This window comes from Strongylocentrotus purpuratus, unplaced genomic scaffold, assembly GCF_000002235.5.
Source record: "Strongylocentrotus purpuratus isolate Spur 01 unplaced genomic scaffold, Spur_5.0 spur5_scaffold_15, whole genome shotgun sequence".
Taxonomy (NCBI): Eukaryota; Metazoa; Echinodermata; class Echinoidea; order Camarodonta; family Strongylocentrotidae; genus Strongylocentrotus; species Strongylocentrotus purpuratus.
In genome coordinates, this window is record NW_022145600.1 from 9,250,450 (window position 1) to 9,278,448 (window position 27,999).

At 39.8% G+C, this 27,999-nt stretch overlaps 1 protein-coding gene across 1 annotated transcript; it reads right to left on the reverse strand.

The window, feature by feature from the left end:
* Positions 1 to 1,800: 1,800 nt before the first annotated feature.
* On the reverse strand, positions 1,801 to 25,872 carry LOC115924010 (protein Skeletor, isoforms B/C-like). Its single transcript, XM_030985514.1, has 15 exons — positions 25,680 to 25,872; positions 24,115 to 24,264; positions 18,576 to 18,648; positions 17,030 to 17,138; positions 16,267 to 16,438; positions 13,266 to 13,341; positions 12,706 to 12,937; positions 11,655 to 11,891; positions 11,081 to 11,219; positions 9,216 to 9,326; positions 7,537 to 7,776; positions 6,723 to 6,916; positions 5,968 to 5,995; positions 3,433 to 3,599; positions 1,801 to 2,026 (listed from the first exon to the last, which is right to left on the reverse strand). Exons 1-15 carry the CDS (start codon positions 25,726 to 25,728, stop codon positions 1,841 to 1,843), a joined length of 2,163 nt encoding a protein of 720 aa, XP_030841374.1. The 5' UTR covers positions 25,729 to 25,872; the 3' UTR covers positions 1,801 to 1,840.
* Between the last annotated feature and the right edge of the window lie 2,127 nt (positions 25,873 to 27,999).

Below are 27,999 nucleotides of genomic sequence, written 5' to 3' on the forward strand. Positions count from 1 at the left end.
AGCGTCACAACGTGACGGACATGTGCGCTATATAAGAAGCCACCATTATTATTAGTAGTATTAAAGTGACTCGATAACATTGTTGAAGGTAGATTAAATAATTGAGTGATTTTATAATAAAATGTTACTTATCATCTTCCTTCTACTGTACTAACCCTCTAACATGCAAAAAATCCTGGGAAAAAAAATAATCTCAAACCACAAAGATATTAATGGTTTTCTACGAAGGCGACACTGGTCAACACCCTCTAACAGTGTTGAACAGTAAATTTTCCCAACCGTTTTTCCATGCAAATAAGACAACAACAAAAACGGCTTAAAAAAACTTTCAACACTTAAATGTCTGAAATGGTATATAGAATCAATTCATTGCTTTGTGGCAATTTACGTTCACCTAAAATGTAATTTAATTGTAATAATATAGTTGGGAGAATTAAGGAATCGATCAGATCAGTTTTTCTCAATTTTTTTTTGTTAATAATGGTCCGTTTTCACTCAAGCTTTCAGATTATCTTTAATTGTACATCTAGCATTTTCTTTCATCTTTACAATGTTACCAAGTCCCTTAAGTCAAAGGTCCAATTATTTTTATTTATTTATTTATTTATTTATTCGTTTTATTTAAACAAGGTAACTCTCTCAGTATTAATACTGTATTTCTAAGAGGCCCTTTCCACCAAAAAAAGAGAAGAATTACAAATACATGAAATAACAAACAATGTTAAAAGACCTATACATGATTATATATATATATATATATATATATATCAGGGTTATTTGTTTGTTTTGTTTATAGTTATAATATAATCTACATATACATGTACTTAGTTTCTTAGTAGTCAAATAAAATGAATTATCTACATCATTGATCATCATAGCTACATCTAAGATATAAATATATATGAACTACAGTTTCTACAAGGTTTACTTGGGGATTAAATCGATCTTCTGAGAAAAAAATATCATGCATAAAATGTGCAAGCGTTTATACCAAAAAATTGTAACCTCTCAAGAATATTACAAACAAATATAAGCGTTGCTCTGTGTAAACTACAATCAATAATCAGTGACACCTTTAAAACAAAATCTTATCATACAACATAGTCAATGTGGCTTTAAAACTTTCTTCGGCCAGATGTTTGGTACATCATAATTTCGATGGATCAACAATTAAATTAAATTAAACTACAGAGAACTAAGCCCAAAATAGAATATCTGGCACAAATATTCACCTCCAGTTGACTTCAGTTTATTCAATTGCGACGATAAGATCCCACTATAGGTGTGTAAATGGACTCCTAATATGATAATTTGAAGCACCTTTCTTTATTTGTTTTATTCGTTCTATGATGCCAAACCCAGTATATTTTGTCTTTCTTCCTTAGCAAAATGACCATAACATTTAAGTAGGCCTACCTATTAATCTAAAATGTTGATTGATTTTCTCTTTGGGCATCTAGCGCTGCTTAATTATCCAAAAGGGAAATTCATCATCATGGAAAATTGTAGGAGTCAAAGAAATGTGGAAATCGAAATGTAAATGTTTTTGGAATGACCTGGAATATTTTTATTATAAGCATATTGGTATAGTTTATTTCTAAGACTGCACTAAGATTTCCAGTGGAACAGACCCGGGACAAAGAAAATGCCTTGGACAATATTTGTTTTGGGAGGGGGAGAGGGTAGTTAGAAATCCATGAGAATTAATGGTTATGTCACTCTATTCTAATAAAAACTCCAATAAAAACACTCTCTCTCTCTCTCTCTCTCTCTCTCTCGAAAGGCGCGTCTTTTTCTAGCAGAACTGTTAGATCTTACTTAGGGTCATCAAACTGCTAAATCATGCTCTTTGGCGAATCCACATGCCAAGTCCTGCCAGGTACTGTGAGAGAGAAGCGAAAAGTGACGCTGCAGCAACAACGGGCGGCGAATTTGCGATCGATGGCACACGTCCACCAGGGTTACCGGGACTCTCGTCACCATCCACCAGATGGATTTTCCAGCCAAGGAAGCGATGGGTGTAGCACTACGAATTTCAAAAGTTTATGATAACTGGTCACGAGTGAGGAAACACGAAGTGCAAATGAACATAATTACTGCATGATTGGAAGAAGAAAAATATTAAGCTTTGCAGCAACCGATTAAATTATATACCTCCCTACTACTGACACATGCGAGTGGTCTGTTTCTGCAACGTTTCAGAGAGATTAAAAATAATTAGCCACGTGCGTGCAAACATGACGCAGCTGAGCTATAGTAGACCGCCTATAAAACCCGATGCGGTAACAATTGAACGACATAAATATGCCCAAAGATAAAAATACTTCATATTTCTGTATACCAGACATTTACTGAGTATGAGGGGCGATCTTCTTGGCGCCCCTCCTTTTAAAGCCCCTCTGCACTAGTTCGGCATGGAGGGATTAGACCCCCTGCATGGTCACTGGCAGGTGGTTATCTCATCAATCAGCTCTCAACTATTAAACATAAGAAAAAGGGCATCATGGGGAACAACGGGTACCGCTTAGGCATTGTTGGCTGTATAGAGGCGCAATTAAGGTAGATATAAAAAGTGCAGTGGGGCTTTAATGGAGAGATGGGCTCAAGCGCTATCTAGCAATCCTTACCAAGATCGAGCCATTTCAATACCTGTTCTTCCTCCATTTATTTCAGTTTCGTTTTCATTATAGGCCTATCACATTTCCTTATTATCCCCCAATCTCCCAACAACAACCGGTGAGAGCCGGAAGCGCATTTTTTTTTTTACACAACTGTTTAGCCATTTTCGCGAAAAAATTCCAAGAAGGAAGAACATAGAAATACATAATTGAAGAGCTAAGAGGATCATAGATATAGGCTATGGAAAAACAGGGAAATACATAAAGAAGGAGAAACGTAATCTATATCAGATTTAAACACAGAAATAGATGATCGACGAAGGAGAAGAGGATAGATTGAAGGAAAAACAAAGAAATACATAAAACAAAAGAGAAGAGGTTAGAATGAAGGCGAACAAAGGAAATACATAACGAAGGAGAACTGGGGGATAGATTGAAGGAAAAACAAATATAACGAAGGAGAAAAAGGATAGATTGAAGAAAAAAGAAAGAAATACATGACAAAAGAGAAGAGGATAGATTGAAGGAGAACACAGAAATACATAATGAAAGAGAAGAGAGGATAGATTTAACCCGAAACAAATAACAAGTAAAACTATGTAGACCCTATACACATGTACAGCTCCAGCAATTATCCAACAAAATTGCGAAGGGTAATGCTAGACTCTGTCTCTAGTCGTTTGCACAGTATATTTGACTGAAGTGGCTAAACAGTTGTGTAAAAAAAATATGCGCGAGCCGGAAGGTCGTTCAGTGTATAGTAAAGTATGGAGTTCACGATGTCTTGGCTATCAGCCAGATTCATCTTTCTTACGTGATAGTACAAGAGATCAGGGGCGTCCATCGGTACGGTCCACACGAGTTCGCCAGGCTCACCGGGCTGGCAAACAACAGTCAAGGTGTTCTTGTAGTCTTCGAATGATGTGTAGTCATCGGGGCTTCCAGTCTCATCAGTGCTTTCCCATTGACAAAGTGGGCCCTCTATTTTTTAAAGAGTCAGCGATGAATTTAACAGAATACGAAGAATAATTGGAGAAGCAATGGGAAAATGATGAGACGTAAAATGATGAAAATTGTGATGACGATGGTGATGATAATGATGGTAATGATAACAGTAAACAAAAATACCATGTACTGAGAGGCTCTAGTTGAAATTATGGATCGAGGTGGCAGGAATAGCACTATTTATGTCGCCGAGGAATCCATAATTTCACTAGTGGCTTGAAATAGTGCATGATATATTTGTTTTATTTTTTCAAACCATAATATAATTATAATAATTTCTGTCACCGTGGAATCCACAAGTTCAAGACTGAATTAAAGCTGGCGCTATACAAATACTGCAGTAGTGTGGAGCAGTTACTGCGGCTCACCGTAAATTGCACGGCATAAGCGCCGTGACACCCCCGAGTTGCCCGCTAGAAGCATTTGAAATCCTGTTCGCTTGCTGAATGCATGCACAGTAGTGTCTTGGAAGAAAATATCTATGACGTCATCCATGGTATAGTGCCATGGTATAGTGCACTATACCATGGATGACGTCACAGTATAGCATATTTTTCTTTTTCGGTAACATCATAACAATGTTATGTTTGGTCACATGATGCTATGTTTACCAATCACTGAACAGGATTTCATTCCAAAAAAATATAATGTTAATTGTCATGGTGACGGTGATGGTGATAGTGGAAAAGAAAAGAGAACTCGTCAAAAGAGAAAGCAAAAGTGATCAGAAAGAGTAGAAGAAGAAGAAATAAGTAATAGAGAAGAAAATGGGAAAGTTTAAACGAAGAGAAAGAAAATAATGGGAAAAAAAGCATGGGAAGAAGAAAGAGACGGTGGAGTAGGAACGAATAAAAAGAACATGGCACGCCTTTTTAAATACTACACTGTAAAAAAGAATTTGTTCATTGGTAATTTTTACGTATTTTTTCCATGTAGAATTTTCTTGAAAACATTAGTTTTGCCACTTACGCACTAAATTTAAGTCTTGCTAACTCAAACTTTCAATTTAGTAGAACATACGTGGAATATTTAAGTAAAATCAAATACATAAGAACTTTAAGTAATTTCAGCTTGTATTAATTTAGTAATTTTAACTCAAAATCAGAAATTATACGTATTACTCAAACAATTTATGTTGATTATTCTTATCTTTTTAAAGTAAGGACCGATGCAGTGCGAAATAGAAATATTTACATAATTTATAAATATTCATTAAGACCAAATTAAACTCTTTTTTAAATAAAACAATTCTTTTTTGTGGTTGAATGAAAATTTAAGGACTTTAAAACATTTACTAATTCATTTAACATGGCTAAGCAAAGACAAGACAATTTTTAATTATTACCCAGTTCAAAACAAATCAAAACTTGATATTTCAGGAAATTGTCAACCAATTTTCCTTTTAAGATGCTACGATCAAGTATATATAAAATTTGGAGCCTTTCAATATGTGTCGAATTGAAGCGTATGTAATAGTTTGTGATGGTGGTAGATATATATATATATATATACGGTTAAATCTTAAATAGAAGTAGTGTTAGTGATTAGTGATTACTCTTAAATAGAAGTAGTGAATGATTAGTGGATGTTACTTGTTAGATTAGATGGGTATCAAATCGTGCAATATGTAATCCTATCATAGCTTCTTTTTTTTTAATTATCTAAAATGATTACAATACTTAAATTATTTACGTTAATGTAACTCGATTTAACTGAGTAAAAATTTATTCAGCAAAATAAGTAAATTCTACTTAAGATGCCGTAGGTAATATTTACTTAATAAAAATAAGGCAATTCTTTTCCTCAATTTTATTGAGTTATTTCGACTATTATTTTTTTACAGTGTATGCACCAATCTTACTAACCAGAAACTGTTATGGACAGAGACGTTTAAATATAGGTTAAGGAAATGCCTATATGATAAATTATGGCACATGATTAGAAGAAAAACCACGGACGATTGATCAATCCTAGTATAATGACATTTATAAGAAAATGAACAGTAAAAGACAAAACAGTCTCAGAACAACTAAATTATGAATACGCTTACGAAGTTTTGTAGTCGTTTAAGCATGTGAAAAATTTAGTTGTCCCGATTTATGTTCCTTAAGAATGTATCATAAAAGCTTACATCTAAAAGTATTCATCAAAGGCCATAAATTCAACCAGTCCAACTTTCATTCTTGAGTTACGTAAAGCAAAAACAAAACATCAAGTTTACATGGGGTATGAATAGTTTAGTTGTTAAATGTATATTCATGAATATTCATCAGGTATTGAAATACAAAACATAGACAACAGATCTGTTTGGAAAATCGCTTTTAAACGATCAAGGAAACCTTACCTTCCGGCCCCGCGTAGATTGTGATATTCTGTTAAAGATTAAATAAGAGAAGTGAAAACAATGACAATATTTATATTTGCTTAATCTAATATATCTATTGCTTTTTCTCAATTCGCAATAATTCATGCCAGGAGAATGTTTCATCAAGCCTTAAAATTAATCTTAAATTAATTGGATTGGGTCGTCTGTTCGAAAGGGAAACAGAGATATGAAATCGATCTTAGTTGATGAAACGCCAAAGTAATCAGCTTTTCTCGTTCTTTCCTTCTCCCACCCCACCCCCCTCTCTCTCTCTCTCTCTCTCTCTCTCCCTCTCTCTCTCTGGTTTTCTCTTTCTTTCTCTATCTATCATCTTCTTGACTGTTCTCGAAAGCATTTTAACAACTTTTTGTTTAAAGACGTCATTTTCGACTCTCCTAACGCATGAGCTCTTTGCTTATGAAGTGATACCACCAGGGTTTCATTACGTAATGTTCATCTTGCGATAGTTTGGCGTATCCTCCAGCAGAGTCATCGGTGATGTAGAAACGCCAAAGTAATCATCTTTTATCGTTCTTTCCCTCTCCCATCCCCACCCTCTCTCTCTCTCTCTCTCTCTCTCTCCTCCCCCTCTAGGTTCTCGTTCTTTCTCTATCTATCACTTTCTTGAATGTTCTTGAAAGTATGTAAAGAATTTTTGTTTAAAGACGCCATTCTCGATTCTCCTAACGCATTGGTTCTTTGATTATGAAGTGATACCACCAGGGTTTCATTACCTGCTGTTCATCTTGCGAGAGTTGGGCGTATCCTCCAGCAGAGTCATCGGTGATGTAGAATGGATGATAGTTAGCGTTCACTGACGGTTCATCTCCTCCGCTCACTAAGAAAGTGTAGGTCTTACCGCGACTGAGAGTGAGAACAGGAATAAGCTGGCCGTTGATAAACCAAGCAATGCCCCAGCCAACGGATCCTATACCAAGACAAATATCTTGTTATCATGATGATGTCAACGTTTTTTAAAATATTTATCCAGGTTTATTAGAGTCTTGTCTACATTTTATTGTATTGGTTTCTATATGTTGGATAGGCCTCACCATATCAATATAATGTTATAATAGATAAACAAATATTTCACATAAATACATATTCAAATTGATAGAAAAATAAATTAATTGATGAATATAAATAGATACATAAATAAATATAAATAATGATTATAACTATTAAATGAAATAAATAGATATTAATTTTGATGGGATCGACGTTCTTTGTGGTGGTAATAATAGTAGATTTGACGTAGTGGGTCGTGGTAGTGGTTATCTGATGATTGAACACGATAATGTTGATGACGATGATGCATGTGGTGGTGGTGACAATGGAAATTATAACACGAGGTGATAGCAATTATGAATATGACAATCTTTAGGTGTCTTGTACTGAAGAGAAAACAAATACCAGTCTTAAGATACAGTGTCAAATTAGAGTTCAGATAGTGGAGAGTCCAGTCATGAGGTATAGGGGGGGGGGATCTAGCATCCCTTCTCGATTATACCACCAGTTCATAAACTATATCTACTAATTCTGAATTACCGGTGATGTAGTTGTACCCTTGCTGACCTCCTGTCAATCCCATCTCCACCGTGAACGTTGCATCTTCTGTCTCCATGATGCCCTCAATGGTCCAGCCCTCCTCCTCCGAAGGTGTGGTCTCGGAGGGGTTGCTAGGTGTGGTCGTGGTGTCTGAGGGGTTGCTAGGTGCAGTCGTTGTCTCACTTACAGGAGCACACGTCGAGCTTACCTGATTAAAGTCGATCTGGGGGTTCGAGTTACCTGGAAACAATAGCAGGGCGATTAAAAAAAAACAGTTCTTATGACTATTTCGAGAATTATGATTATCATGATATCATTCCAGTGCTCACTTTTGCTTTGTCATGCTTGTAGTGTTGCTAAACACTGAAAACAAACAACAATTAGACAGTGCCACTCTAACGCTGCTACCTTATTATTATCATCGTCATCGAGTAGCGTCCGTTTTCCCCACGCTGTGTGGGTTAGTCGTTCATCTCCCTTATGGTCCTTCTCTGAATCTTCAGCATCCACCCTGGTGATGCTCTTCATCTTCCTTCATAGTGTCTCGATCCTTCCGAGGGGGGGGGGGGGGGTGTTTCACAAAGACTAAGATCGACTTTAGTTGGACTTAACTATGACAGGCCATTCATGCCACTAGTTGCTCTCACATTTGGTCTCTCAATTGTGATCTTTAGATAATATTTTTTTCTTCAATAATGAACTATCAAAACATGTAAATTCTGTAGATTTGGATCCACGATTTATACGTCCCTTGAGACACCAATGCCAGTAAACGGTGAGAGCAAACAGTGGCATGAACGGCCTGCCATAGTTAAGTCCAACTTAAAGTCGATCTTAGTCTTTGTGAAACATCCCCCCCCCCCTCAGGTTTTATTGCAAGGTCTGCCACAGGGTTTTGAGCCGACAACCTGGATATTCATTGCTGTCTGAAGCTAATGGCTTCTTTCCCTCCTGATATCACCCCTCAGAAGCTGAACTTGGGTCAGATATGCGCGGATGAATATCCTTGGAATTCCTTGCTGTCAGCCTATCCCACTCCTGCCACCATAGGAAGTTTGATATTACAGACGCACTGCATTTCCAATAGGTTATTCCAAATTAAATGCAGTTCCTGTTGAAATTCACCCGATACTTTAATCTGCCGTTTGCTTGAATCCCGCCCCCCCCCCCCCCCCGCCTCCCCCACTCCGTGGTCGGAATGACCGCATGCGTGCTACCAAAATATCCAGTAAAGGGGTACTTTTTACGCACCAAAGTCCGGCTCGTACATACACAAAAAGGACTTTACACACCGGACTTAGGGGGTGTTTTCAAAAGGAGGGAACACGCATATGCGTACCCTAAATAACACTGAGTGGGGGGGGGGCGGGGCTTGAATATTGTAGGCATTGATTGGAATCATATGCAAGATCCACACGAACAAGAAGAAGGAGGAATAAATCCTGATTACAAATGACAAATTCAAGCCTTGGAATATCTATCTCTGTACAGTCTTTACTTACCTACCTTCTTAATCTCTCGATCCTCTTCGCCTGGTTTAACTCACCATCATAATATTCATCCTCAGTAGCAATAATTCAAACAACTGATGCCTCCTTTCCTTACTATCATGTTTTTCTTTTACTTTGTATTCATTCTAGACTTTTTTGGATTATACAAAAAATATCTTATTTTATTACCTGGAGAGCGCTGTGAGTGATAGGCGACACGGCCATCAGCATTGATTAACCCTTGAGCCCAGATCATGTACGTAGGTCCGGTTGTTGAGATTGCTTTGTCGTAAGTCGCATCTGAAATAAGGTCAATAATTAGGTACATTATCATGGGTACATGGAAGGAATTAATTCCTTGACATGCCGGAGCGCTGTAATGGCAGCCATTAGGCTAAAGCCGGGGTAATAATCGATGCGCCTCGGAATAGAATTTCTAGGTAGACGGCGCATAGAAATAATATTTTTTTTTTTTATTAAAGCGGGGGTATCTCAATTAAAGAGCCTACATTATACAGATGTAGTAGCGACTCGTCCTAAACGTGTTAAACCCCATTTTCCCCGATGAGACATCATGAATTTCTTACATTTGTTTTAAATGCTTATAATCGATTTGTAATGTTTTGTCGGAAACATGAATAAATTGAAAAATTGAAATTGAAAATGAAATTGATTAGGTTAAGTAGTGGTCATACGATAACAATTGTGACAGAAACTATCTGAAAGAAGTGGAAAAGTTTGATAATGTAGTACATAATAATTAGTGTATATTGTGAAGTTTTGGAATGAACAAAATGAATTGGGGGGGGGGGGAATCAAAATTGAAAACTCCTGAAGATCCCATGCACTGCACAAAGAAACGGGTACACGGAACTACCTACAAGTGTTTGATCGAAACCTTTCAGCCATTGTTTGGATATGTTTTGAATATGAGGTCCTTAGAATAGCCGCCATTTTTAGGGTAAATGTATACGATATTCATTAATGAAAAGGCTCACAAATTATGTTTTATCTTTACCAGAACTCAACCCTCTCTTCCATGAATCTATCCCGGGCGTAGTGTGGGTCAACCGGACACAAAAACGAAATGTTAAACGTCCCGTTAGTCGTTACCCATTGCCCTAACAGGATACAAGACCACTAATGTTAGGACTTAAGGAAAACGGCAGTATTCATAGGGTTCCGAGGCAGTCAACCTCCCCAGATCTTCCCAAGTCATTTCAGGATGAATTGAATATGTTTATCTACTGTAAGCTTCCCGTAAGTGAGTGATGTTGGGGCCATTAGGGGGTGCAGGGTGTTCGACCCCTAATTTGCCAAGCATTCCCCTCAAAATTTTAACATTTACATCGGGGGGGGGGGGTGGGAGGTTTGTCACAGATTAAGATATCTAAGCCCTCAGCAAATTATGTACCGTCCTATAATTATATGCCCGTAATTACCCACTCCAATTTGCTCACAGCATCATGCTTCCTTCCCAGGTGTTTGTGTTGTTGAAGCATTTTATTCACCTCATTCTTTTTACTCCAATTGCCAGAACGCAAATTACAATTTGGTTTTATAGTTTCATGCGGAGTCGTTTATCAACTAGGCCTATTCAAATTTATGAATGCTTCCTTCCCAGGTGTTTGTGGTGTTTATGCATTTCATTCACCTGTTATTATTCTTTGTACTCAAATTGTTAGAATACAAACTGCATTTTGGTTTTATAGTTTCATTCAATAAGTAAGTCAATAAAAGAGTATGTTCTGCACAATAAAAACAATGTGTGTCCCTATTGTACAATGTAATGTGTCCCCTCATTTTGTAATAGTTAATTTACCCATTCACATAATGGCACTACCTGCCCAATGAAGCCAGTGGCCCGTGACCCCTGAGCACTCAAAACCGTGTGGGAGTCAGTTTGTGGTCAACTTCTTTTATGAGACAAATCCAAGCAAACGTTTCCATATGCAACCAGAGGGCGTCATACTTTATGAACCGAAAAGCAATTTAATTGTCCATAAATTGACAGGTTCCATATCTCACATAGGAGATCTGATCTCATGACTTACCAGTAGCTGCCAATGGTCTTCGATAAACTATATGGGTCATTCCATTATCAATCGATGATTCGACTAGCGTGACGTCATTGTTGGCCGAATTCGATGAGATGACGTCGGGGCACGCTCCACCGCCATTTTGAGGTGAGCACTATATAAGACAGAGAGTAATGATAGAGATAGCAGTTGTAAAATCAAGGTGTTGAAACATCTCAAGTGTTTAGGGTTGCAAAGCAGTACGTGCATAGTACTACAGATACATATCATATGGGAATGTTTTTAGAATTATAATTTAAGTGATTTAACATTGAAATATATATATAAAATACAAATTAAAATCAGATAGGATTTTTTTTTTAGGAAATCATATTTTTTTAGGATGCAGTGGAGGGAAGATTTTCTGGAGACTCGGAAGCCTAGGAGCTGACGTAACCGGTGGCATGGACATTCGTCCCATCAACCCGCCCCCAACACGCCCCCCCCCCCCCAACCCGCCCCCCCCCCCCCTCCGTTTATAGCAATACATGCACCTGAATATGCATGATAAGCACTGTAAACATGGTATGGACTGCAGAGGAAAGCTTACTTGAGCCCTGGAGCCGAGGTGGTAATCAACGGCCTGTGCGACTCCGTTGTCGTCGACGAAGGTGACCACGACGTCGCCACCCGGCATCAGCGTGCTCGTGGGAGATCCACTCACGCCGAATGCGGTGTACTTCCCGGCTTCGCTGGGTGTACTGTGACGGATAACGATGTCGGTTCCGTCAATATACCAACAGACTTGAAGCTCACCCACGAACAGCGTTTCGCAATTGCAGAACTCCTGAAAATAGGACATATAGCAAGTATTCGCTGTCAAAATCCCAATCCATAAATGAGCTATACATTTGTTTCTTTTGCTGTAGGCATGTGGCGAAGCTTCTGGGGGCTCGCATGGGAGATCATGGTCTTCCATCAAAATAATGGCAAAAATAAAGAAGAAGAAAGAGAGGGGAGGGGGGGGGGAGGGAGTGAACAAGGGGAGTAAATGGGAGGACATGGCCTTCTATCAAAAAAATGGCAAAAATATAGAAGAAGAAAGAGAGGGGGGAGTGAAAAAGAAAAGGAGAGAGGGAACCGCAACCGGAAAAGTAATACCAATGCCACTGCCACCCTCCCCCCCCCCCCCATGAGGCCAGTAAATCTGTGCCACTGGCTGAATGGATCTAAGTTCATTATGAAATTCAAGTAACTATCATCATTCCTAACAAAATAATGAAAGGGGCCTACCTCTAAAACAAAAACTCAAGGGAAATGGTGCATGGCAACCAAGAGGAGGATAAGTGAAAGAAAAGGGACATCACTGATCATGGAAGTATATTTTGAATGCTCCTTCTGGTTTGTTTCTCAATGATTAATTTCATTTCAGATTAATCCTCGTTGGATAGGAAACTAGCATATATTACGAGCTCCGAGATTTATTTCTTCAAGGACAGTGGGCTACTGTTAGGGTAAGGGTTAGGCTTGGATTAGGGTTAGGTATGATGTTCGGCCCAGAGTTTAAGTTGAGAATTCGGGTGTTGTAGAATATTGAGCAATTATCCTTGAAACACTTGCTGTACGACCGATTTTGACGGCACGCTGAATCTACGTCTTACCATCGAGGGAGTCGTTCTGGCTGTCGTCGTCGTACTCGATGTCGTTGTAGTAAGTGTCGGCAGCGGCAAGGGTGGAATGTTGAGAACATTGAGCCCAGGAATGTCGACATGGCCGAAATCCTCTGTGAATGCGACGCACCACAGTCCGATATGGCCAATGTCGGCTACAGTGATATTGTCAAGGAGAGTCACGGTGACGTTTACTCCAGAGTAACCTTTGATTATCTGTAAACTAAGGGAATATAATTATGATTAATTTACCACTGATATGCTGTGTTTGCTTTTGATAACCGCATCATAATACAAACAAATGGCCTACAAATGATTATAATGATGATGATGATGATGATAATGATGGTAGAAAGTCTAGTAACAATAAGTAGATGTAGTAGCGTTATCACAGGCGGTGTGCCGGGGGGGGGGGAGGCACATAGCCCCCCCCCCCCCCATTTTTTGTTCAGGTACCCTATAAGTGTCCCGTTTAACGTACGAAATATGCCCCCTTTTACTCAAGATAAGCCCATATGCAATTTTGTCATAGAATAATGATGATATCTTACCTTCCCGTTTCATCTGGTATTTTGTAATCCCCATCATTGTTTGGTGTGTCACCTGGGCCAACCCAAAAGTAAGCGTCTGCAAAATTCAGGATTTATTTAATTATTTTCAAATGAAATTTAAAATAATAATAATAATAATAATAATAATAATAATAATTGGATTTATATAGCGCCTTTTCCAAAGGTTACAAGGCGCTGCTCTCCTATACTTTTGACAATTTAAGGGAGTTGTACAGGTAAGTTTTCAGATGTTTTTTGAAGAAATCTAGTGAAGTACTGTTTCTTAAGAAAGAGGGGAGTTTGTTCCAGAGACGTGGGGCTAAGGACTGAAAGGATTTGAAACCAGCCTGTTTACGGGATTTGGGAATGACAAAGGTAGGAGCTGATGAAGACCTAAGAGAATAGGATGTTCTCTGTTGCTGAAAGAGTGAGGAAATATATACAGGAAGGGTGGTCGACATAGATTTGAAAGTTTGAACAAGTATCCGGTATTGTATTCTATCAGCAACTGGGAGCCAGTGTAGTTCCTGCAACAATGGGGTGGCGTGAGACCATTTTGGTTTTTGATAGATTAGACGGGCACATTTGTTTTGCAGACGTTGAAGTCTGCCCAGGTCCTTCTTACTTATACCCCCAAGTAAGCATCCACCATAGTCAAGCCTGGAGAACACAAGTGCTCTAACAACATTATGACATGTTTCTCGATCTAAGTACTTTCTGATGCGATTTAAGTTATATATTTGCCAGTTCAGGGTGCGACATAAGTTGGTGACATGGTCAGACATTTTCATTTCCCCACCAAACACGACCCCCAGGTCCCTAATTGTTGAGGAAATGGGAATGTTTTGATCACCAATTGAAAAGGACAGATTTCTGAGACGATTCAGATGGCTTTGTGATCCAGCAATGAAAAATTAAAAGGAGATTACTGCAAGACTTAGGCCCCACCCAGCCCAGTAAGTACGCTTCTGCAAAATACAGTTTGCTGCATGCACTATGGACTCTAATTCCTAATTATCCTAATATAACGAATCTTTTCTGCGTTCAACCATGCAATTCTTGCACCGGTGGAATTTCTATCTTAGTACCTTCCAGGGGCGGCGATTTCTTTTCATGACCGGGGGACGAAATGCGAGGGACGAGGGAGCAGTGGCATAATTGGCAAAAACCTTCTTTTTTTGGGGGGGGCAGAAAAAATCTGCATCACCACCACTCTTACACTTTACGCAGGCCCTGGGAACGTTTTTTCGAAGTGGGGGGGGGGGGTAAAGTATTTACGATAAGGTAGAGCAAAGCAAAGCAGAGTGGAGCGTACATTGGCGTGGGGTCCAGGGGCAAATCCCCGGCGGGTGTCAAGGGGCGGAGCCTAATGAAGCTCAGGGGTTTTAGGCATTTATTAAGGTCAGATGAGCATCCTGGGGGCGGAGCCCCCGGAAGCTTAGGAGTTTTAGGCATTTAATTACGGTCAGATGAGCATATTTTGATACCTTATTTGTGACACTGGCATGCAGGTCACTTATTGGGGTGGGGTCCAGGGGGCGGAGCCCCCAGAAGCTCAGGGGTTTTAGGCATTAAATTACGATCAGATGAGCATCAAGGGGGCGCCTTAGGGCCCTTGGTGGGGTCCAGAGAGCAGAGCCCCTGGAAGCTTAGGGGTATTAGGCATTACGATCAGATGAGCATCAAGGCGCCGCCTTAAGGCCCTTGTGGGGTCCAGGGGGCAGGGAACCCGGAAGGTCAGGGAAATATCATGCCATTTCTACAACATTTGTAAATCACTGGTATAAAATTAGAAATAACCACGTTTGAATTTAATTTTTTTGGGGGGACTGCCCCAAAAGCTCCCCGCCCCCATCAGTACGCAAATGCGAGGGAGCATAGTGAATGAGAGGGTGAAGGTGACGGAAGTGACTACCCCCTCACAGGTTTTTTAAGTTTTGTGTCTTGAGAATTATATTCCTTAGAAAAACTATAGTATAAACGTTAGCAATTTACTTTTTTTCACCCTTCAATTTTCTCGGTATTTACGTTTACATTTTGAAGGATATTATGCGAGGGAGCGTAGCTCCCGAGTGAGAAGATTTTTGCATTTTTATTTGTTTAAACGCTGCACTTTTGGGCCCTCCAGAGCCTAAAAGTGTGTTGCAGTCTTTATTCAGTATTTGCTATACATTTTGAGTGTGCACTTTTTGAAATTTTGAGGGGGGGACGATCCCCCCTTAAGAAACTCGAGGGGGGGACGTGTCCCCCCCCCCGGGATCGCCGCCCCTGGTACCTTCTCCCGGTTCGGAGGTTGATTGCAACATCTCTCCATTTCACTCTATCTTCTAACATTATGGTGCACTCTTGCAGTTTTAGTCCACTCCAGTTCTTGACATTCTCTTCCCAGTTGATTCTGGGTCTCACTCTAGGTCTTCTTCCTTCCACTCTTCTTTCCAATACATCCTTTAAGAGGCTTTGGTGCCTTTTAACATGACCAAATTATTTGATTTTTTTTTCTCTCCTTAACTAATCCTACTAGTGCAATTTGTTTACGCCCTGCCATATGCAATATCTCTTTGTTTGTTTTCATTCGTTTCCAGGATATTTTCCGCATCATTCTTCTGTAGATCCACATTTCAAAGATGTTATTCTATTTTCTATGGCCTTGTTTATTGTCCATGTTTCTGCTACCATGCATAGATCTAGATCACAGGCCTACACATAAATTTAAGCCTGACCCTATATCCCTAAAACTTATCAATCACAACCCAATCACTATTCATATACCTTGACGAAACAAGGCCCGAAGCAAATATTATGGGCTCAGTAAACAATAACAATTTACCATTATCAACCATTCGATCAATTAATATCGTTCTCTCTGTCAATTACTAACTGAATCAAATTATTGGTCAACCCGTCAGAATTTTAATGAAATACTCATAAGTTTAATATATCGACTTTGTACTGTACTGTACTGAGGTGAAGCAAGAAATTTATCGAATCATTGGTATCTTACCCGGACCGAATCCATCGTAGTTCAGGTTTTCAAATCTTATTTTCTTGGGGTCGAGTACCACCACAGCGGTGGCCGATGTTCCGTGGACGCGTGGGGAGAATCCAAGAGCTCCAAGGTCGTAAGGGGAAGGTGGGACAAAAGCCGATGGAAATGAAACATGCCCAAAGTCGACCTGCAAACGAACGGAAAATATTAGAATTGTCATCATAATGTAGCTTGTTCAGACCTAAGAAGTTGTGCTAATTATTTCTCTTATTTCTCCACTGCTAATAGACGGTTAGACAGTTTTCTCTAGGAAAATGATCTAATGAAGACAAAAAAACAAACTTCAGCTATGCATTTTCAATTTCATGCATTATTAAATCTTGCAGGAGGGGCAGAGGGAGAGGGGGAGTGAGTGGAGGGAGTGGAGGGAAAGGGAGGAGTAGAGGGAAAGGGAGGGGAAAGAGAGAGGGGAGGGGAGTGAAGAGGAGGGGAGAGAGAGAGGCGAGGTAGAACGGGAACAGAGGGAAGAATAGGGGAGGGGGGGAGGGGAGGGAAGGGAGGGGAGAGTGAGGAGAAGGGGAGGGAAGAGGAGGGGACAGAGGGAGGGGGGGTGATGTAGAACGCGAACAGAGGGGAGGCGAGGGTAGGGATTTAATATACACAATGTTGGGCTACGCGCGTACATAGGCCCTATACAGTACTTAGAATAACAAACAAAAACACTTGCAGAGTTATCATAATACTTATTCTGATACTAAGGAGATACATAGATAATTACCCCGAATTGTCGACACCAGACCGAGATCCAGGCGAGGTTTGAGACAGTTTTCGACGACGGTAGAGTTACCGTGATATCGACGTTGGAGTAAGAGCCCAGTTTTTCCTCGCTTAAATGAAACAAGAACCATAATTTATGGAGGTTTGATCTAGTGGATACGTTACCGGACAGTGGATCACATGGTTTGTGATTCGAGTCCCACCGCGACACTAATGTCCTTTGGCAAGACATTAATCTACATTATTTTGCCACGCCATGTGAGGTAAATTGATACCTGGCACGAATTCATTCCATGAATATAATACTAGAGCACCACAATGACAAGAATGCTAAAAACGGGGTAATGATTGTGGAGTTAATGCCTGGATTACATTTGCCCCGGGCGCCGTACGATAAATTAGTCTACGATTTTTCGTAGTCATCATAGGAGGCTACGGGCTACGATGTTTGTGTTTACATTATCTACGAGCATCGTGCCATTTATTGTATTGGCCCTCGGGGGCAGGCCGGGGCAAATCCGTACAGAGGCTGCTCGGAGATTGTACGGAAATCGTGCAATTTGCATGCAGTAGCCGTGCAGTCTCCGCAGCCTCCGCACGGAAATCGTACGGAGCCCGTGCAGCTTCCGTGCAAAGGTTGCGCGGAGAAGGCGCGGTGACCGTACAGCAACCTTGCGATAGCTGTGCAATTGCCGTGCGAATGCCCCATGCGTCTACAATCTCCGTACGATTTTCTTTGTCCCCATGTTCACCGAAAAATCGTACGTTTGCTGCACAATCAGTGCGAGGCCTCCGGGCGATGCCCGTGCGGGGATTGTGCAATGCCACCTACGACATGTATACGGGCTACGGGCTTACGATTATTTCAAATTTGTTTAACTTCTCGCGAAACAAAATCGTAAAGGCTGCGGAGCCCGTGAATCCGTACGAAAATCTCACGGCCGCCTCCTGCCTCCGCACAAAGGCCGAACGGAAAAGGGGATACGAGCAGGATACGGGCAACGTAGACTAATCGCAAGCCAAATGTAATCCAGGCATAAGTGACTAAAAGGAAACATTACAATTAGCTTTAAACAAATTGACAGTAGGTTTGCGGGTGCACCATGTGAGAGAGAGAGAGAGAGAGAGAGAGAGAGAGGATGGAGAGCTAGATTAGAAAGGATACTTAAGTTATGATATTAAGGGAGATATTTAAAAGAAAGAGAAAGGAGGGAAACAGTGCAAAATATGGACAGAGAATTACAATGACTAAAAGACAAATACACATGTACGAACGATCACAAAGTCTTTCGAGAAATCACCACAAAGCCAGTTCAATATATACCCCATATAAATCATATTCGCATTACTTATACGTCACTGTGACGTTCGCACATTTCAATTAAGGATGGACAAGGCTTTTAAACTTGCCCTAGGTTGATTTTACGGTGTTGTTCATTATAATGTTCGCGCATTTCCGAAGGTGGCCGACGAGGGCATTGAAACTTTCTAAGGTTGATTTTTTGAAAGTCTTTAAAATCTTGTTTCTATCAAACATAAATTCTTACGTTCCATCCTCTTTTGGAATGATGAAGCCAGCGCCGGATGGTGAGCTCGTCTCTCCTCCATATAGGAACGCATCTATTGATGAGCATAAGAAGAGATGGAGAACACAAATGTGAGGCATAGAAATTAATGAGCGTTGTTATCATCAAAGTAGTAGTTTTAGTAGTAGTAGTAGTAGTAGAAGTAGTAGTAGTAGTAGTAGAAGTAGTAGTAGTAGTAGTAGTAGTAGTAGTAGTAGTAGTAGTAGTAGTAGTAGTAGTAGAAGTAGTAGTAGTAGTAGTAGTAGTAGTAGTAGAAGTAGTAGTAGTAGTAGTAGTAGTAGTAGTAGTAGTAGTAGTAGAAGTAGTAGTAGTAGTAGTAGTAGTAGTAGTATTAGTAGTAGTATTAATAGTAGCAGTTTAGAGGGGGAGGAAAACAATTTCGCATTACCACCCGAGTCTTAAACGTTACAAGCAGGCCCAGCGGAACGTTTTTCGAAGTGGGGGGGGGGGGGGCTAAAGTATTTACGACCAGAAAGAGCGTAGCTAGCGAAGCGAGTGGAGCGTAAATTGGCGTGGGGTCCATGGGCATTACGGTCAGATGAGCATTCAGGGGCCCGCCTTAGGGCCCCTACTGGGGTTCAGGGGCGAAGCTGCCAGAAGCACAGGGGTTTTAGCCATTAAATTACGGTCAGATGAGCATTCAGGGGCCCGCCTTAGGGCCCCTAATGGGGTTCAGGGGCGAAGCTGCCAGAAGCACAGGGGTTTTAGCCATTAAATTACGGTCAGATGAGCATCCAGGGGCCCGCCTCAGGGTCCTTGGTTTTAGGTATTTAATTTCCTTCAGATGAGTATCCAGGGGGCGGAGCCCCCGCAAGCTCAGGGGTTGTATATATTTAATTACGGTCAGATGAGCATTTTTTGATACCTCATTTGAGACACTGACAGGTCACTATTTTTTCTTTCATTCTTTAACATAGGCCTACTTTATTTTAAGTGTGTGGGTGTGTGTTAGTGGGGGGGAGGGGGGCTCGAGCCCCGCGGAGACCCGCCGTTTCGAGGGCTCTGATACTTATTTATTGACTTACTGTAATTTTAGGAATTTGTCATTTCCAACAAACGTATATACAAAAGTATAATTTACAAAAAAAGTGAGAACAAATACCGGAAAGTCATGTCATTTCAGCAACATTTGTTAATCACTGGTATCGAATTAGAAATGAACCACGTTTGAATTTTATTGGGGGGGCGACTGCACCCAAGCCCCCAGTTAAATAAAACCACATGCACAGTCCCTTTATCATTATTCGTTTATGCAAAAGCAGTGCATTCCATGAAAAAGCAAAGCAAAGGCAAGCAAAGGCAATTCATGTACCACCTCCATCGCTACATAAGAGTGATTATTTCAAAATGTACAAAGTGGGGCCTCTTCATGTTTTGAAGATCTGTGGATATTCGGGGTCATTTGGGACATATGCTAACCATGAACTGGTCTATTATCATCTGTTTGATTTTGTTATTGAAAACAAGATCAAACACATCATCATAATCTACAGGGTGCAACCAAAAATTGCTTAACAACAATTGAAACTTCTTTCGGGAAGCCTAACAATAAAAGCTGTTTTTTATATTCGAACAGCATTGTAGGGACGACGAACAAATAAGAATAAAAATACAACGTCGTTAAGCGTGAGACCGTTCACGTCTATCTCTCCCCGCCAAATAATCCAAACAAAAGAATCAACGGAGGGAATCAACTGTTAAACGAATTTATCATTAGTCCTTGACAAAATATTTAATACTGATTGTCATAGTAGTATTGAAGAGCAGCAAAGGCGAACGATTATCGCTTTTCCCTCAAAATTACCATGATATATCAAGCTACATAAAACTATATGTGAGCAATAATTTCTTTTTTGCCCCCTGAAATTTGAAAATCGCTCCGACCGATATTTAGCTCTGACATTTTTTTGAAACCCACGGTGCCCCTACTGTTAAGTACTCCTTTATTATGCTTATAAGTTCCCCTTTCACTTCTTTTCCCCCTTTCTCGTAACAAAATGAACTAATATTTAAAAAATCTAAAATTTGAGCGGCTAAACAGGTTTCCCAGTATAATGTAAGTCAGTGGAGCAGTGGGTAGGCGAGGAACAATACCCAGACTTTCACAAGCACGAAAAGTGCCCCTTTCTATACAATGTTTTTTTTTCTTTACAATTCTAACTATAAGTGCCCCTTTTCTAGAAAGAGCCCTTTTTATTAAACACCACTTTTAAACTGAATAGAGTTTAACGCGTCTTTCCTTTCTGCTGAAAAAGAAGCATCTCTCAACCTACAAATGTATTATCCCTACCCTCATGACCTTTTGAAACGTAACAGAGCGACGGTATAAGCTTCGTAATGTACATGCTCTTACTAATATAGGGAGTATAGATAGTATAATGGTATAGACAGCAGGGGCGGCGATTCCTTTTCATGGCCTGGGGGGGGGGGGGGGGGACGAAATGCGAGGGATGAGGGAGCAGTGGCGTAATGAGCAAACAATCTGCATCACCCCCACTCTAACATGTTACATGCAGGGCCCGTGGAACGTCTTTCTCAAAGTGGGGGGGGGGGGTGAGGCTAAAGTATTTACTATCAGGTAGAGCAAAGCGAGCGAAGCAAGTGGTGCGTAAATTGACCCAGGGCAAAGCCCAAGCGGGGGTCCGAGGGCGTTGCCCCGTGAAGCTCAGGGGTTTAAGGCATTTATTAGCGGTCAGAATAGCAACCAGTGGCCCGCCTTAGGGCCCAAGATGGGGTCCAGGGGGCAGAGTTCCTGGAAGCTCGGGGGATTTTAAGCAATTATTTACGGTCGGATGAGCATATTTTGATACCTTATTTGTGACACTGGCATGCAGGTCACTAATTCTAGTGAGGTAAAGGGGGCGTAGCCCCAAAAATCTTAGGTGTTTTAGGCATTAAATTACGATCAAATGAGCATCCAGGGGCCCTTGGTGGGGTCCAGTGGGTATAGCCTCCCTGAAGATTAGGTTCTTGTAGGCAATTTATTACGGTAAAAAAAAATGAGCATTTATAGGGGCCCGTCTAAGGGCCCTGGTGGGGTCCAGAGGGCGGAGCCCCCGGAAGCTCAGGGTATTTAGGCATTTAATTACTGTCAGATTAGCAACCAGGGGCCCGTCGTAGGGCTCTTGGTGGGGTTCAGGGGTAGAGCCCCCGGAAGGTCATGGAAAAACCATGCCATTTTAGCATCCATTGTAAATCACTGGTATCGAATTGACAATAAACCACTTTTTAATTTGTTAAGGGGCAACTGACCCCATGCCCCCCCATCAGTACACCAGTGAGTAGTAGTAGTAGTAGTAATAGCAGCAGCAGCAGCAGTAGCATCAGTAGTAGTAGTAGTAGTAGTAGTAGTAGTAGTAGTAGTAGTAGTAGTAGTAGTAGTAGTAGTAGTAGTAATAGTAGTATTTGTTAAAGTTGGACACATTTATATTAATTTATATTATTTGGTATTGGTATTGTTTTTCTTTCAACAGCTCCATTTCTTCTCTAAACTATTAGGTAAAACCAGTGTCCCCCCCCCCCTTCCGAACAATGATGAACATATTGAATAGATGAATAAATTTAAAAAATACTAAAAATAGCTTTAGGATGAACATATACAATGATGAATATATTAAAAAGACAAACATATTGAAAAGATGCATATATTATAATGACATACATATGAAAACATTGAATATGTATGTTGGAAGAGATACAAGAGATAAACATAAACCCTTTTGGTTTGCCATAAGTACGCGAGAAAAATGAAAATCTTTTGAATTTTGAAATACGCTCATTTTAAGCATAACTTCCAGATACCACTGATTTTCACGCATGAATTAAATAAAAACCACAGGCACAGTCCCTACTAACTTAATATGTCAAAAAAATGTTGCGGTTCAGAAATTAGGAGTAGTTGCTCTGGGGGAAGTTACTTTTTAGTTGTGTTTAGAATAAGGATTTTACAGTACATACACCGTTTTCAGTTTTCAAGTGTGTAAAAGTGCACGTTAATAATTGTATACTGAACTTTTTTCTCCCAATTATCAATATCATCATAAGCATTATCATCACCTTCCTATTTTCTAGTTATATTCATTATCATCATGATTGTCACCACTACCATTATCATCGTTATCGTCATCACCATCACAATCACCACCATCACCATCACCAACACCTTTATTATTACCATCATCAACATTATTATTATCACCATCATCATCACCATCACCACCATCATCACCATCATCATCATCATCATCATCATCACCATCACCACCATCACCATCATCATCATCACCATCATCATCATCACCACCATCACCATCATCACCATCATCACCATCATCATCATCATCACCACCATCACCATCATCACCATCATCACCATCATCGTCATCACCATCATCATCACCATCATCATCATTACTATCTTCATCACCATCATCATAACCTCCAAAACCATCTTCATCATCATCATCATCATCACCACCATCACCATCATCATAACCACCACCATCACTATCATTATCACCATCATCAACATTATTATCATAACCATCATCATCATCACCACCATCATCATCACCACCATCACCATCATCACCACCATCATCATAACCACCACCATCACCATCACCATCATTATCACCATCATCAACATTATTATCAACACCATCATCATCATCACCACCATCATCATCACCATCATCACCATCATCATCACCATCACCATCATCATCATCATCACCATTATCATCATCATCATCATCATCACCATCTTCATCATCATCACTATTATCACCATCATCATCACCATCACCATCACCATCACCATCATCATCACCATCATCATCATCATCATCATCATCATCACCCCTATTATCACCACCATCATCATCATCATCATCACCATCTTCATCATCATCACCATCATCATCACCATCATCATCATCATCACCATCATCATCACCATCATCATCATCATCATCACCATCACCATCATCATCACCATCACCATCATCACCATCATCATCATCACCATCATCATCATCTTCATCATCATCACCCCTATTATCACCACCATCATCATCATCATCATCATCACCATCTTCATCATCATCACCATCTTCATCATCATCACCATCATCATCATCATCACCATCATCATCACCATCATCATCATCATCATCACCATCACCATCATCATCACCCCTATTATCACCATCATCATCATCATCACTATTATCTCCATTATCATCATTACCATCACCATCATCATCATCACCACCACCATCATCACCATCACCATCATCATCATCACCATCACCATCATCATCATCACCCCTATTATCACCATCATCATCATCATCACTATTATCTCCATTATCATCATTACCATCACCATCATCATCATCACCACCACCATCATCACCATCACCATCATCATCTCCATCCTCATCACCATCACCATCATCACAGCCATCATCATCATCATCTTCAAGGCCTCATTTACCTGGTGCAGTCCCGTCGTATGAGAATCCAATGATTCTCAAAGTCCTATCGTCCTCTGCATAAACCGTCCCCTGAACACTGTGAGCGTAAGAACTAAGTGACCCTACCAGTTTCCCGTGATAAGCTGGTTGAGCATCGGCGTGGGAAGCCACTGGGGGGGGGGGGGGGGGGGGAAAAACGGGTGAATAAAATTAAAAAGCAAATCGATGAATACTGAATTTGAATTTATTAAGTCAACTGTTATCATGCAACAGAAAAAATATTTTTTCATAGGTTGAACAATACACAGCAGAATTAAACATAACAACAATATGTAAAGAAGTGTGCAATGACCAATATACATTATGCGATCACAAAACAGAAAAAAAACACCAAGGAAGATTTAAGAAAGTTACAGAAACCAATGTGTGTCATAAAATAGTACAAAAAACAGGAAATTCCTCACGTTAACTAATTTTAAAGCCTTCTTATAATATGTGTATCAACGGAGTTCATGTTTGACTCAGACCAGAGCCCCCCCCCCCCATATTAATGCACATGTGTGTAATCTATGTAATAAATTGATTAATTGATATATAATTGATTAAAATGTCTGAATATTCGTTCAAATGCATCTTTTTTTCTTGTATGCAAATCTCATAAATGTGTTCTTGCTACATAAATCATGTCTGATATAAATTGTATCGTTGGCTTAATAGCATCGCCTCTATTATTATCCTTATCAAAATATCGCTATGATTACTTTGTTATTAATATTAAGATTACTACCATAATTATTATCATTATCATGATTATTGTGATGAAGATTATTATTATTGCCATTATCATTATCTTTATCATTATTATTGTTTATCAAAATCCTCCTCTTCCTCCTAATTATCATCACCATTAGCAGCAACAGTAGTAGTAGTAGTAGTAGTAGAAGTAGCAGTAGTAGTAGTAGTAGTAGTACTATCAGTAGTAGTAGTAGTAGTAGTAGTAGTAGTAGTAGTAGTAGAAGTAGTAGTAGTAATAGTAGTAGAAGTAGTAGTAGTAGCATTATCAAAGTTTGTTGACCTTTTCCGACCTTTTACAGGGACTCTAAATTCCTTGTTAAAAGTATCTATGTTTTATATCTCACTATACCTACCATATTTTGTTTTGTTTATGAATCATAATGCATACTTGCTATTATTTCCAGAGTGACAAATCGTTCCTGTTGTTTAAATTGAAAGCCCGTTCAATCCCATTCCCTCACATTCGTTCTACACAATATTGTATTAACAGAAAACCAAAACTTCTCTCTCCCCTTTCTTTTTCTTCTCTGCAAGTCACTCTTCTACCTTTTGTTAATGTTGTTGAGGGCTATGGGCACGTCAAGCTACTTTGCTTTAAACATTTGAAAGATTGTATCAAACTATATAATGTTCATGAAAATGCATGATGAAAACCAAAAAAAAAGCAGAAACCAATAAATCAAATCAAATCAAATTAAACAATATCGGTTGTCTACACAGAATCACATAAAACAAGCAACGCGTCGCAAAAACTGTGATATCAATTATAATATCCATATGACATACTTACAATGCAGTAATAGTGCCAGCAATACAACCATCATTTTGGGGACTGCCATCGTTGAAGTTGGTAATGGCGGGTTCCTAAAGTTCGATCGCTTCCTCTTTGCGTGACAGTTGTTAATACACACAGAAATTGACGGCGCACCGTTTGGGTTTGGTTGCGAATAACCGGTACTGATTCGGCAAAAATGAAATAAGAGGGAGTGTATTGATTTAATGGCACCGAAAGTAGCTGTGATTTTAATGAATAGAGATGGAATGTAGATAATATCATAATGCGCATCCGTATCAACCCGAAACTGGAACACGATAAAAAAAAATTATAAACATATAGTGATTGTGCATTTACCCGTGGAAATAGTCGAGCCAAAGCGAGATAAAGAATAGGAAGAAAGAAAGAGAGAGAGAGAGAGAGAGAGAGAGAGGGATAGAGAGATATGGGGAGAGAGAAAGAGAAAAGAGAGAGAGAGAGAGAAAGAGGTAGAAATCACAATTCGAAAACTAATCAGTTTATAATAGAACATTGCGTCGTTGTGAAAATTATTTGGTACCTGTGCATTTGACCGGAGAAATATTTGTGGCGAAGAGAGAGAGAAAGAAAAGGGGAGAGAAAGAGAGAAAAAAAATATCGAGAGAAAGAGAGGGAGAGAGAGGGGGAGAAAGAGGAAGAGAGAGAGAGAAAAAAAAAGGAGAGAGAAGTGGAAAGGGGGAAGAGAGAAGTCTAGAGGTAGACAAAAAAAAATGAAAACTAATAATTTAATAATAGTACATGCGTCGTTTTTAGAATTCTTTAGTACGTGTGCATTTGTCCAGATAAATATTTTTGGCAAAGAGACAAAGAGAAAGAGAGAGATAGATAAAGGGGATGGGAGGGCGAGAAAGAGGGAGAGGGTGGTGGGAACGGGGGAGAGAGAGAGGGTCTGAGAGAAATAGAGAAATATATAGACACGAGAGAGAGAGAGAGAGAGAGAGAGAGAGAGAGAGAGCGAGAGAGAGAAGGGGAGGGAGAGGGGGGAGAGAGGGGGAAGAGACAGAGAGAGAGAGAGACAGAGAGAGAGAAGGGGGATAGAGATATTTGTGGCAAAGAGAGTGAAAGAAAGAGAGAGAGAGAGAGAGAGAGAAAGGGGAGGGCGAGAAAGAGGGAGAGAGTGGGTGAGAGCGGGGGAGAAAGAGAGAGGGTCTGACGTAAAAGAAAGAAAAGGGTTTGGAGAGAGGGAGAGCGAGAGAGTGAGAGAGAGAGAGGAATCAAGAGACAAAGAGAGAGACAGACAGTGAAATTTGGACACTAAAAACTAAATAAATAGACACGAGAGAGAGAGAGAGAGAGAGAGAGAGAGAGAGAGAGAGAGATAGAAGGGGAAGAGAGAGAGGGAGGGGAGAATGAGAGGGGATAAGAGAGAGAGAGAGAGAGAGAGAGAGAGAGAGAGAGAGACAGAGAAAGAGAGAAATTACTGTTTGAAATCTAAAATAAAAAGAAAGATGCGATCGTGTCATAAAGAACAAAATATTAACTACACCAAGTCCGTCTCGATTGCTGATTTTACTTGACTCTAAACAAGGTCATCAACAAACAAGCAATCCTATTCAAAGCAGAAAAATATCGTTATTCTCACAATTTATCACCATATAATGCATCCGAAGCCAGCCATCTGCGGTGATCCGGCAATTAGGGTTTTATTTGCGATTGGGTTCAAGGATAGATTTAGGTTTAGGTTGAGGTTGAGGTTTAGGTTTAGGTTTTGGGTAAGGGTTAACGTTAGAGGTAAGTAAAGTGTTGGTTCAAGGGTTGAAGTTCAAAATTTGGTTGCTGTTATGTATAAAATACAGACGGCGGAAGATTAGTATCACCGGAACATAAAACCGTCATACAAAACCATATCTTATTACTAGTTGACGCACTTATGCAGACCTTCATTTCAATCGATACAGCCACAGCATTGTTTTCTTTCATTCTTCTTCTTTATAACATCTATCAATTATCGTGTGACCGATTGTCTATGTTGTAGTTCTATGTATTGGTTTATGTTTTGTTGTTGTAGCCATATCTAAACACACACAAACAACAAAATATTTGGGGAGGGGGTTCTTTACTTTGAATATATATATATATATATATATATATATATATTGGATGGCTTTGAGTATGTTACAAGAATATATTGCTCGAGCTATGACAATATTGCACGAGTCGGAGACGAGTCCAATGTTGTCATAGCGAGAGCAATATACTATCACACGAAATAAGCCATGTAATATTGTTATTAATATCTATATCAGGCTGACTAGCGGAATAACAAAATTTGACTTACCTCGGTAAATATGGCTTT

Bases quoted from the DNA above. Each gene is read 5' to 3' on its own strand.
- LOC115924010 (XM_030985514.1), bottom strand. From the start codon at position 25,728: ATGGCAGTCCCCAAAATGATGGTTGTATTGCTGGCACTATTACTGCAT. The intron at 17,139-18,575 runs GTAAGAATTTAT...GTTTCATTTAAG, and splicing joins ATTCCAAAAGAGGATGGAAC to CGAGGAAAAACTGGGCTCTT. The intron at 5,996-6,722 runs GTAATGAAACCC...AATCTTTAACAG, and splicing joins TCTCGCAAGATGAACAGCAG to AATATCACAATCTACGCGGG.